Source organism: Gastrolobium bilobum, unplaced genomic scaffold, assembly GCF_033153095.1.
Source record: "Gastrolobium bilobum isolate Gb01-03AN ecotype WA unplaced genomic scaffold, APGP_CSIRO_Gbil_v1 utg20487, whole genome shotgun sequence".
In the NCBI taxonomy this organism is placed as follows: domain Eukaryota; kingdom Viridiplantae; phylum Streptophyta; class Magnoliopsida; order Fabales; family Fabaceae; genus Gastrolobium; species Gastrolobium bilobum.
Window position 1 is genome coordinate 334,301 of NW_026897768.1, and position 12,260 is coordinate 346,560.

The following is a 12,260-nucleotide window of genomic DNA, read 5'->3' on the forward strand; positions in this document are numbered from 1 at the left end:
ATCTGTTTCACTAATAGTCCTTTTTCTTCTTACTTTCTTGTTTTGTTTTCGGCTCTTCTACAACATCGATATATGTCCTGCTAGCTAGGGCGCATTTAGCTTTTTCTTTCCAGTTTCTTCACTGTAATAATATTTGATCCACTAAGAAAGAAAATAACGAATTCAGTTTTATAATTCTCACCTAATAGTTTAGAATCATCATACCGTCAACCAGTAAAGGCTAGAGAGTTTACGGAGTTTTCTGCCTTTAGAAGTGTATCAAATTGTTGACGTTCTTCTTGAGCAGAACTTGACTTCATTCTCCCAATCTAAATTATGTGGTTTCTAGATTTTTGAGTTTTTGCGTTGGTGCTTTGAATCCATTCTTGCAGCAAACATTGTCCTTGATCCTACATAGATTTATTTTAGCTGTTGCTTCACATTCATATATACAACAATCTTTGAATAATTTCTCCCAAATAAAAGAAATTCTCATGTTAATTAAGACATACAAAAAGGGGATGAAGTTTACATCGCTTGCTACCATATTATAGCAGCATCTCTCCCGACTTATACATGTAGCAAATATAAAACCATTCTTAAACCTTTTCAAAAAATTTAAGTTCTTGTTGAGTGAATATTCAATAATGATTTTTAATCTAATATGTTTGATTAAAACTACAAATCATAACACAACACGACACATCATATAACAACGATGCAAATCAAAACATTATTATGTAAAGGGTATCACTCAAATGAGAGCCTAAAAGATTTTATCTAAATATATTTACCATAATAAGCAGCACTGTTTGTAATTCAATACATCCAAAAAGACAAACTAATAGATAACAAACTTCACTTATGCATCGTACTTATCAACAGAACAGCTAGGAGATGTAACATTACATGATCTGAAAAATGTTGAAGCCTGAAGATATATCTGGTTTTTTCCAAGAAAAAAAGGAAATTTTTTGAGAAAAACGTTATTCATGTTAACACCCATCCAACTTCCTTGCAAGCTGTATCCTATCTATTCTTCTCTTATGAGTAACTAATAAGATAAATAAGAATTAATTGATGGCATTGAGCACTAATATATAAGATTAACACGTCTATGATTTGATCTACCAAAATAATGTCTGTAAAGAACCTTGAGGTCACCACCCCAAAAGCTAGCTCAAGGGGTGGGAGTGTCCAAGGCCTTATAAAGGCCATATTAGTTGTTCATCCAATCAATGTGGGACTATATATCTCAACAATGTCAGAAACATTTAAATGATCTTGATCTCAAGTGGTAATAACACTAGCTAGCTGAATTTAACACAGGGATATTAAGAGTTCAAAACATCTATTAGACAATGAATATTAAATCTCAAGACAATAAACTTGGGGAGTAGTACACTGGTCTAACCAAAAGAACTTAAAGATGTGTGCATACATTGGTATTAAGAAATTTAAATTGGAGAAGACTTTCAATGAAGAATTACATGCAATTTTGAAGGCAAGACTTGAGAAAACAAGAGAAAAGAACATGAGCTGAATTCATTGATGTGTTTCATCCACCTTGTATAGCCGGTGTTAAACAAAAGAGGGAAGTGAGATAAACTGGTAAGGATATAAGAACCCAATTCATAGAAGAAAGTTGAAGTTAAATGCATCAAGATTAAGCACCATATTTCTCAAATTATCACACATTACCATACATTTTAAGGTAAATCTTTGGCATTCTAATATTTAATAATTTATAAATTACTCCTGAAGAAACTGTAAGGAACACATAGGAAAATCAAACCCAATAAATACACTGACGCAGCTGAAAGGGATCCTCATTTCAATCAATAGAAAATGTTCTCCCTTAGTGAACAACCAAAAATACTCCAACCTTCTCATTGTGAAGATATAAGAATTTTTCATTCAATAATGCCTCATAAGAAAATTTCTAAGAAAAAGAACCAAAAATAAAAAAAAAAAACACATCTACCTTCTATCCAGCATTGTATGAGAGAAAAGAAAAAGATAGAAGAGAAGGCTTTTGTATGGAGAAGAGAGGGGTTTAGGGGAAAGAGAGAGACTGGGGCAGTTTTCGTGTCCGAATGTGACAGTGAGAAGCGGCAATATAGTATGATTTTGTGTTTGAGATTAAGACAATGACTAAAATCCACTATGGTTATAATTTTTTTATTATTTTGTCCAATGTCACTTTCTCCATCATTTTCTATCCAGGATTCGATTGGGAATAAACTGAAGAGAAATTGACAACAGAGCAAAGATTTCTATTTGGGAAGAAAAAAAAAAAAAAGCTGCAATAACAAGAAGTTGCAAAACTGAAGATAATTATTTTGAAGCACAATTAGAAAGACAAGACAAGATCCAAATGAGGCAAGTGATACACAAGTTGGATGATGCATCACATAATAACACTCAAATTATATTATGACAAGCCATGATATATATATTGTTTTGTTATAGAAGTGTTAACAACTTGTTAAGAAGCTAGTTCTAAACAATCTATGTGCTTATTTGTGGATGAAAACAATGCATTAAGAAACGTAAGCCTTATCAAGAAGAACAAAAGCAAGGGGTAATTAATGGGTCTATAAAATCAAACGAAATAACAACAATTAATCGAAATGATATCATGCAAGATTGGTAGTTAAAGGGTATGCACAAAATTGGGATATTATCTTCAATTGTTTAACTTACCACTATCTGAGTAGTCCTAACTATGTGTTACATTCAATTCATGTAAAACTTACTTTTTTCCGTGAAGAACTTGAAGTAAAAATATACATGTCCCAACCAAGAGACCTTGAAAAACATATATTTTAAGTTTCATCTTGTTGAGGAATCCAAATAAGAGTGGGTGAAGTCCCACATTGGTTAAAAGTAGACTGAGTGAACATCATTTAAGTGGAAGGACCCATGCATCTAATGTCATAAGATTTTGAATTTTGTTGTGTTATCTAAGCCCAATTAATGATGTTTCTCATGATATGTTTGAAACTCACCATAGAGAACTACTCATACTGGAAAACCATGATGAATGATCATCTATATTGCAAGGATCTATATGACCTCACTCTGAGCGCGGACAAGGCAGAAGTGAAGAGCGATAAAGACTGATTTAGAAGAAGATGCTAACTTGTGAAGTTAGACTACAAGGACAGACATAGCATGATTAAGCATCTGATTGTCAATCAACTGAAAAAGATTAACATGAAGATAGATGACGAGTTTCAGGCCCTCTTGTTACTCAACTTGTTGGCTGAGAGCTGGGACACTTTGGTGGTGACGCTTAACAACTCAGCCCCAAAAAGAAAAGATGACCATGCACTCGATTGCAGACACTTGCAACTTTGGTATATTGAAGATGGGTAACCAAGTTACCATCAAGATAGTAGGAGTTAGAGAAGTCACGATGATGACCCCAACATGGGCTATAGATTGGTTCTGAAAGAGGTCAGACATGTTCCTGATATCCGACTCAATCTTATCTCGGCAAGCAAGCTAGATGAAACGGGGCTGATAAACTACTTTGGTGGAGGAAGATGAAAACTTGCCAAAGGTAGCTTGGTGGTAGCCCGAGGTAAAAAGGAAGGATTTTTCTATATTATGCAAGGAAAAATTGACAATGCAGAGATCATTGCTATCCAGGATTAATCAAGTCTGGAGCTATAACACAAACTACTAGGACACATGAGTGAGAAGGGTCTGCAAATTCTTTCCAAGAAGAAATTATTGCCGAACTTGAAAGGTCAACTTTTGGAGACATGCACACACTGTCCAGCCAGCAAGTAATGTTGAGTTTCATTCAGGAGACTGGACCAATGTAGAAGAAAGAGGTACGCTCTTGATCTTGACCATATTGACGTGTGTTTTATGTCAGAAAAATCTCTTGGTGGTTCATATTACTCCATCACATTCATCAATGATTACACCAGAAGAGTGTGGGTGTCTTTGTTGAATTTGAAAGATCAAGTACTTTAGGAATTCAAGGAGTTCAATGCAAGGGTTGAAAGGGAGACCGACAGAAAGCTGAAGGTTGTCCGAGCTAACAACAACGAAGAATAACGAGCCCATTTGAGATGTAATGCAGGGCGACAGGAATAAAGCTGGATAAGACACCTTAATTGAATGGTATAGTTGAAAGGATGAACCAGATCATTGAAGAACGAGTCTGAAGTGTGTTGTCACATGCCAAGCTTCCCAAGGTGTTGTGGGGAGAAGTTATTAAGATTACGGTTAACCTGATAAATTTGTCACTCTCAAGTCCTCTGAAAAGAGAGGTCCCAAAAGAAGTCTGGACGGGCAGAAAGGCAAGGTATAAGCATCTGAAGGTATTCAGATGTCGATCATTTGTGCATATTCTCAAGTATAAATGAGAAAAGCTAAATGTCAAGACCAAGGAGTGTGTTTATCTCGGCTCACCAAAGGACGAATTGGGTTATCATCTTTGGAAATCCGTCAACAAGAAGGTTGTGAGAAGTCCAAATGTAGTATTTTTGGAGAATCAGACTGTTGAGGACATCCAAAGGCCAAAGATTCGAGCCATAGTTCATAAAGAAGACCCTGTCTTCCCTATCCTAGTTAAATTAGGGGAAAATCCAATCAGCAGAACATTGAGGAGGTCAAACAACAAGAACCACCAACTGAATGTGTGATAGAATTAGAACATCCGAAAGTCCGACGTGAAACAGAGTCGGGTTTCGAGGTGTAGCCACAAACTCGACAATCAATTAGACTCCCTTCCACCAGATATCCTATAGACGAGTACACATTCGTTGTAGAAGAATGAGAGCTTCAAATTTATGAAGAGGCAGTAACCACTACTAAAAAGGAAGAGTGAGAGAAAGCCATGCAAGATGAGATAGAATCCTTGTATGAGAATAACACTTTTGATTTGGTCGAATTACTATAAGGCAGATGCACTTGAAGAATAAATAGGTATACTAACTCAAGGTGGAGGAGAATAACTCATAGCCAAGGTATAAAGCCTGAATTATGGTGAAAGAGTGCAATCAAAAGAAAGACATATACTTTGAGTAGATATTCTCACAAGAGGAGAAGATGTCAGTAATCCAAACTTATCTAGGTATAGCAGCCACTCAAGACTTGTAGGTTGAACGACTTGATGATAAGACAACCTTTTTTCATGGAGACTTGGAAGAAGAAATATACATGTAGCAACCCAAAGATTTTGAAGTTTCGGATAAAGAACATCTTGCATGCCGACTTAAGAAGAGCTTGTACAACCTATAGTAAGCATCCCAATAGTGTGCAAAAATTTTGAGTCTTTCATGACTCAACGCGACTTTAAGAAGACTCAAACAGACCATTGTGTGTTTATCAAGTGGCATCATCCTCTTGCTCTAAGTAGAAGACATACTAATAGTAGGAAAAGACATGATGACGATTAATTCTCTTAAGAAAGCCTTGGGCTAGTCATTCGCTATGAAAGATCTCGGTCCAGCAAGACAGATAGTTAGGATGGAGATTGCCTGAAATCACTCAAAAAAACTGTTGTGGCTATCTCAGGAAAAGTACATAGAGAGACTCCTAAAGAGGTTCAACATGGACCAATCGAAGATAGTCAGTATTCCTCTGGCTGGAAACTTAAAGTTGAGTCAGAAGTAAGGTCCAATCAGTGATGAAGAAAGAGATGAGATGTCAAAGGTCCCATATTAGTCAGTTGTAGGCAACTTTATCTATGCCATAATATACACAAGGCCCGAATTTGCTCATGTAGTCGGGTTTGTAAGCTGGTTTCTGTTGAACCCAGGCAAAGAACACTGGGATGGCATCAAATGGATATTCATATATCTCAAAGACACAATAAATATAAGTTTGTGCTTTGGGAGAAGAAAACCCAAGTTAGAAACGTACTCGGATGCCGACCACAAGATACCTAACTACTTTTATAGAGGGAGCTATTTCTTGGCAGTCAAAACTCCAGAAATGTGTCGCCTTATCTACTATCAAGGCCGAGTACATTGTTGGAACTGGAGCCTGTAAGGAGCTAGTATAGATGAATAGCTTTTTACAAGAGCTTAGCCATAATCAAGAGAAGTATGTGCAATAGTGTGATAAACAAAATGTTACACATTTAGCTAAGAACTCAATATTTCATGCAAGGTCAAAGCATAATGATGTGGAGTACCATTGGATCTGATATGTGATAGAAGAGAAGTTCTTACAGCTTGATAAGGTGCATACCGATCTGAACTGGTAAGACATGATGACCAAGACGGTTCCAACATGGAAGTTTGAATATTGCTGCAAAAGGTGCCGAGTTGACTACCCCAACCATATATCCTGGATGAAGGGGAGTTTGGATATCCTCCCTCATTGGCATATGTGGGAGATTTGTTCGGTTCGTGGCCTATGATGGATCCGGCCCAAATTGATGGATGCTCTAATCTCTTATTTTTAAGAGATGCTTAGATGCTGAGCTGTTAAAGCGAGAAAAAAGAAAAAAAAAATAAGAAAACACGAAGAAAGAGAAGCGCGCATCAAAAGCGCAAGCCAAAGATGAAGATTCTCCACACCAATGCTGAAGAAGAAGATGACTGTAAGAACTCACACCGCTAATTAAGAAAATTAATTAATTAAATGTAAGAATTAGAAAATAATTCCATAATTGACCCTAATAATTATTATGAGACTTTAATAATTATGGTAAGTGATTAAGAATGCTGAAAGTCGCTTTTCGGACGAAAAATGCAGATACCGATTCTGCTACTCGGTATAAATGCGTACCGATGAAGTATCCCAGAAAATTATAATAAGTGCATGAATGTTCCTAGAATATTATACAGGACTTGTAAAACAATTTTCAAGTTAAAATAATGAGAACTAGTGCCAGAACTGATCCTGTCTATGGAAAAGCGCGTACTGGTAAGGTGCTGCGAAAAATAAAATAAAAATATGATAAATCTTAGAAAAATGAGTAAGTTCAGATTCCTAAGTTTGGGATTAAAATGCTAAGCGTAGCAATTAGCAATAATACTGTGCATTTATGACTTAAGTGACTATTTATACTCATTCTTTGGGCACAAAACCCTAGACCTTCTTTTCCTACGTGACTTTGGGCGGCTGAGGTTCTCTAAATACTATTCCATTGCATTCCTCCTCCACTTCTTGAGCTTTAAGGCCATTTCCTTCACAAATTCTTCTCTTAAATACTTGGTGAGAGTGAGAGTCATCATTAGTAGAGGGTTGTGGTCTTGTTTCTGAGCTTAAGGGTCAGTGTGAGGGAGGTTTGGCTGCTGACTTGTTGGTTTGGGGGTTGTGGAGTCTTGTTCTTGGCTTGTGTAGCTTCAAGGAGCCATCTTGTGAAGTAAAAGACCACCCTTGATGCCATTTTCGTGTAGTTGTGAGGTCTGAACTGTGGAGTCAGTTTGGTGAGCTCCAAGAGCATCCTTTACTCTGTTTTGAGCCTTGGGTAAGTTGTGCAACCTTTGATCATGAGTTGTATATGCTAAAAGATGAGTCTTGGTATGTTTAATGAGTTAAACAAGTAACAAACTGGTATATGAACTTAGAGATGCATGTTTTAACGTGTTGTAGTGTTAAAAATGGAACCTTGAAGGGATATCTTCGCGAAAATGTAAAACTGCTTTCTATCATGAAATATCCTGATAATGATATCCGGATATTAATATCCGGATATGGGTTTCTGGATATCCGGATATGGGGTGTGGAAATGTCCGGATATTGATATCCGGATATGTCCCCGAAAAATATCCGGATATTCTGGGTTTTCGAAGAACAATGGCTGCACTGTTCTTTCAGAATGATATTTATGGGTTTGTGGACCCATGATGGGTTATGTTGAACCTCTGTAATAATTAACTAAGTCAGAATCTAATTGATTAAGGGCTTGTGGCTTTGTGAGGAGCCTAAAGACGTAAAACATAAGAGAAAGTCGTTGTCTTTTTTAGTATGCTTATTGAGTATGAATATTGATGTTATAATTGGTCTAAACAGATTGTGATCTTGCTGCTTGTGGACTTTGAGATTGTGTGGACTCTTGGCTTGAATAGCTAGCTTGCAAGGTAAGCTTTCGTATCCTCGGTTTAGCCATTGTTGGTTCCACCATTGTCCCATGGGGGTATGGTTATATGCATGATGTTGTTTTCATGATATATTGGTTTGTGAAATGCTGTTTAGCTGTTATATGCGAGTGCCTTTATGATATGCATGTGGTGTTCCACCTATATGGTAAGCCTGAGTATGTGGTACATACAATAGGGTGAGGTTGTGGGTGAGGTGCAAGCGGTGTTCCTTGTACTAACTGTAGGTAATAGACGTATTCCTGCATTTCTCTGGCCAGTAGAATAGTTAAAACACACATAGCATGAATATCTGTTACACTGCATAGTTTTGAAACTTATACTGTTAAATGTTTTTGAACTTATATTGCACATGTAAGTGAGCTTGGGGTGGAAGATCCTTGAGGACCCCTTATCTTACTGAGATTTCTTGTTTAGAGATCTCACCTCACGTTTGGGGACGCTTATTTCAGGTTCAGATAACTTGGGGGCTGATGCCTCTAGCGGCAGGAGGCCGGAGCTTAGCTGATATTGATGATATATGCTGACATGTTTGGATGCTGGATTTTATCTGCTGATGTTATGCTTTTAGCTTGTTATTTTTATGTTGTTGTTGTTGAGACTTTTGTGGGCTTTGTTGCCTTATTGGGTGAGCATGGGGTTTGTCCATGCCACATTGATGTTAGTACTTTTAGCTTGAGTTGTATAAAATATCAGGGTTGTCCGGTCTACGTGTTGTAGTTCTGTGACTAGAGACATATCGATGTTAATTTTATATTGAGGTATTTCAGTTAGCTGTATTTTGCAATTTACATACAGGCAATGTTTTGAAATGAATTAAGTAATTCAACTTGGTAAGGATTATGACGTCATAATTGAAAAGAAAAAGATATTCAGCAATTTTAATTAAGCATGGCTTAATACGATGACATGTTAACAAACCGGGTATACACGGGGTGTTACATTTTATGGTATCAAAGCAAAGGTTCTAGGGACAAGCCTGTATGTATTGCAATAACTAAGATGTTTGGTTGTGTCTGTCTTGTGTGTTTGCTCCGTTGGGTTTTGTTATGATAATGCATTTGTGATCACATTGCGTGGGCCTGATCAAGTCATAATTTGTGCAACTTGTGCAGAGTCATGGTAAACTTCAGGAGCACCCGCGAGACTGCTGAGGGTCAACCCGACCTGATCCTGACTGCATTAGCTGAGATGCAGGAGGCCGCTAGATTGGCCAACGTGGCAATGATGGACGCTATTAGGGAAGCGAACCGGAAGGCCTCAGAGGATGCTCTCGAGGCGAACCGTTTGGCAAACATGACCATGATGAGGGTCATGTTGGAGGAGATGAGAACTGGTCCTGCTGTTGGTCAGTTCCCACCGCCACCACCTCCACCGCCGCCTCCACCTAGTCTGCAGGACGACAGCCAGAGCCATGCTGAGGGCACTGGTCATGCTACTGGGGTGATGGAACCCTATGTTGGTCTGCGGAAGACCGTGATGTGATTGATCGCCGGCTTAATGCTTTCCGCAAGCATAAGCCACCTTCGTTTGATGGGTCTTATGACCCTATTGCTGCGGCGAGATGGCTACAGGCATTGGACAAGATCTTCCAGGTCATGCAGTGTTCAGATCCGCAGAAGTTGATGTTCGCGACCTATATGCTGGAGGGCGATGTCCATGAGTGGTGGACGAACACCTCTCATGCTTTTGAGATGCAGGGTCATGTGATGACTTGGCCATTCTTTGAGGACTGTTTCCTGGGTCGGTATTTCTCGTATGATGCTCAGGAGTGGAAGCAAGGGGAATTCGACAGGTTGGTGCAGGGCTCGTTGTCTGTTGACGAGTACCTGGCCAAGTTTAATGAGTTAGTGAAATTTGCACATTTTCGGATGAAGAGGCCTACTCCGATCTTCTTGGCTGCTAAGTTCCACAAGGGACTTAGTGAGGATATTGCTGGTTACCTGGCTGGTTCTGCTTCTAGAGACTTCGGGACACTGGTGCAGCAGTGTCGAGATATCGAGGACTTCTGCAACTCGAGTAAGGCCAAGAGGGCCAAGGTCGCTGAGACGAATGTAGCTGGTAGTTCCACTTCTTGGCGGGACAGGAAGTTTGGGAACAAAGGTAAGGGAAAGCAGATGGCGGCTCGACAAGTGCCAAATCAGTTTAAGAGGACTTCTGCTCAAGGGAGTGCAGCGAGACCTCCCGCTCCCAGATGTTCAGGATGTGGGAAAACTCATTTCGGGCGGTGTTCTTCAGGTTAGTTGATATGCTTCCAGTGTGGCAAGGAGGGCCACTTTTCCAGAGACTGTCCGTCTTCTACGGCGAGAGCTACAGCTATGCAGGCAGTTCTATTGCAGATGGTTCCCCTTCCACCACCAGTGGCACCTGCAGTGCCACCTGCTACTGGGCGAGTTTACACCCTAGATCGTCAGCAGTCGGACAGAGCTCCGAATCTTGTCAGAGGTACTGTTATCATTGGTGGATCATCAGTTGATGTTTTGTTTGATTCTGGGGCTACGCATTCTTTCATTGCTACCCCGATTGCTGTGGAGCTTGAGTTGCCCATGTCTGTGCTTTCTCCACCGTTGCGGGTGACCACCGCCAGCAGAGAAAAGTGTGATTCTACCACTGTTCACCGCGATATAGCGTTTCAGTGGGATGGCCGTGAGTTTTCGGTAGATCTGATAGGATTGCCGATGGCAAACTTGGAGATTATTCTGGGCATGGATTGGTTGTCCAGAAATTGTGTGATGATTGACTGTTGTGCAAAGCGTGTTGTGATGTCTCCGTGTGAATCCACAGTCAGTTCCTCGCCGTATATTTCATTGCTACAGGCTAGGAGAGCCTTGAGAGTAGGGGCATTTGGCTATGTCATGTTGGGAGGTTTGGTGAGTGGGGCACAGGAGGATATCGCTGGCATTCCTGTGGTGAGGGAATTCCTTGAGGTGTTTTCTGAGGAGATTCCTGAGTTTCTGCCACAGAGGGAGATAGAATTCTCCATAGATCTATTGCCTGGTGTGGGGCCTATTTCATTAGCCTTATATCAGATGTCACCACCAGAGTTGGCGGAGCTGAAGAAGCACATTGAGGATCTTTCAGGGAAAGATTTCATCCGACCGAGCGTGTCTCCTTGGGGAGCACCGGTTATCTTTGTGAAGAAGAAAGATGGGACAATGCGATTGTGCACCGACTACAGGTAGTTGAACAAGGTGACAATCAAGAACAAGTATCCCCTTCCGCGTATTGATGACTTGCTAGATCAGCTCAGGGGTGCTTGCTTGTATTCGAAGATTGATCTCCGGTCCGGATACCATCAGATTCGGGTGAAACCGGAGGATGTCCCTAAGACCGCATTTCGTTCGAGATACGGTCACTTTGAGTATTTGGTAATTTCGTTCGGACTCACCAATACACCTGCAGTGTTCATGGATTACATGAACCAGATTTTCCAGCCGTACTTGGATAAGTTCGTGATCGTCTTCATTGACGATATTTTTATTTACTCCAAGACGGAGGAGGAGCATGATGAGCATCTGAGAATTGTGCTGCAAGTGCTGAAAGAGAAGAAGCTGTATGCGAAGCCTTCCAAGTGCGAGTTTAGGCTTAGGTCCGTGAAGTTCCTTGGGTATGTAATTTCTGCTGAGGGAGTTGCAGTGGATCCCAACAAGATAGAGGCAGTGATGGATTGGGCGAGGTCCAAAACTGTTTCTGAAGTTAGGAGTTTCTTGGGTTTGGTCGGGTACTACATGAGGTTCATTGAGGGATTCTCCAAGATGGTCTTACTGTTGACTCGCCTTACTCGTAAGGAGACTCCGTTTTTGTGGACGCACGAGTGTGAGGATTGCTTTCAGGAGTTGAAGGGAGATTGACCACCGCACCTGTGTTGATCCTTCCTGATCCTGATGAGCAGTTTGAGCTCTACTGTGATGCTTCTGAAAAGGGGTTGGGCTGTGTTTTGATGCAGACTAGTAGAGTTGTTGCTTATGCTTCGAGGCAGTTGAAGCCTCATGAGGAGAACTACCCAACTCACGACTTGGAGTTGGCGGCCATTGTGTTTGCTTTCAAGATTTGGAGGCATTATCTTTTTGGTTTGAAGTTTGTGGTGTTCAGTGACCACAAGAGTTTGAAGTATCTTTTCGACCAGAAAGAGCTGAACATGAGGTAGAGGAGATGGATGGATTTCCTAAAGGATTACGACTTTGAGCTGAAGTACCATCCTGGCAA

At 40.1% G+C, this 12,260-nt stretch overlaps 1 protein-coding gene across 1 annotated transcript; it reads left to right on the forward strand.

Annotated features, from left to right (window-relative positions):
- The first annotated feature begins 10,786 nt into the window (after positions 1–10,786).
- Positions 10,787–11,905, forward strand: LOC133310083 (uncharacterized mitochondrial protein AtMg00860-like). The gene is made up of 2 exons (XM_061510971.1): positions 10,787–10,924; positions 11,546–11,905. The coding sequence occupies exons 1-2, from the start codon at positions 10,787–10,789 to the stop codon at positions 11,903–11,905; spliced, it is 498 nt and encodes a 165-aa protein (XP_061366955.1).
- Positions 11,906–12,260: the final 355 nt, after the last annotated feature.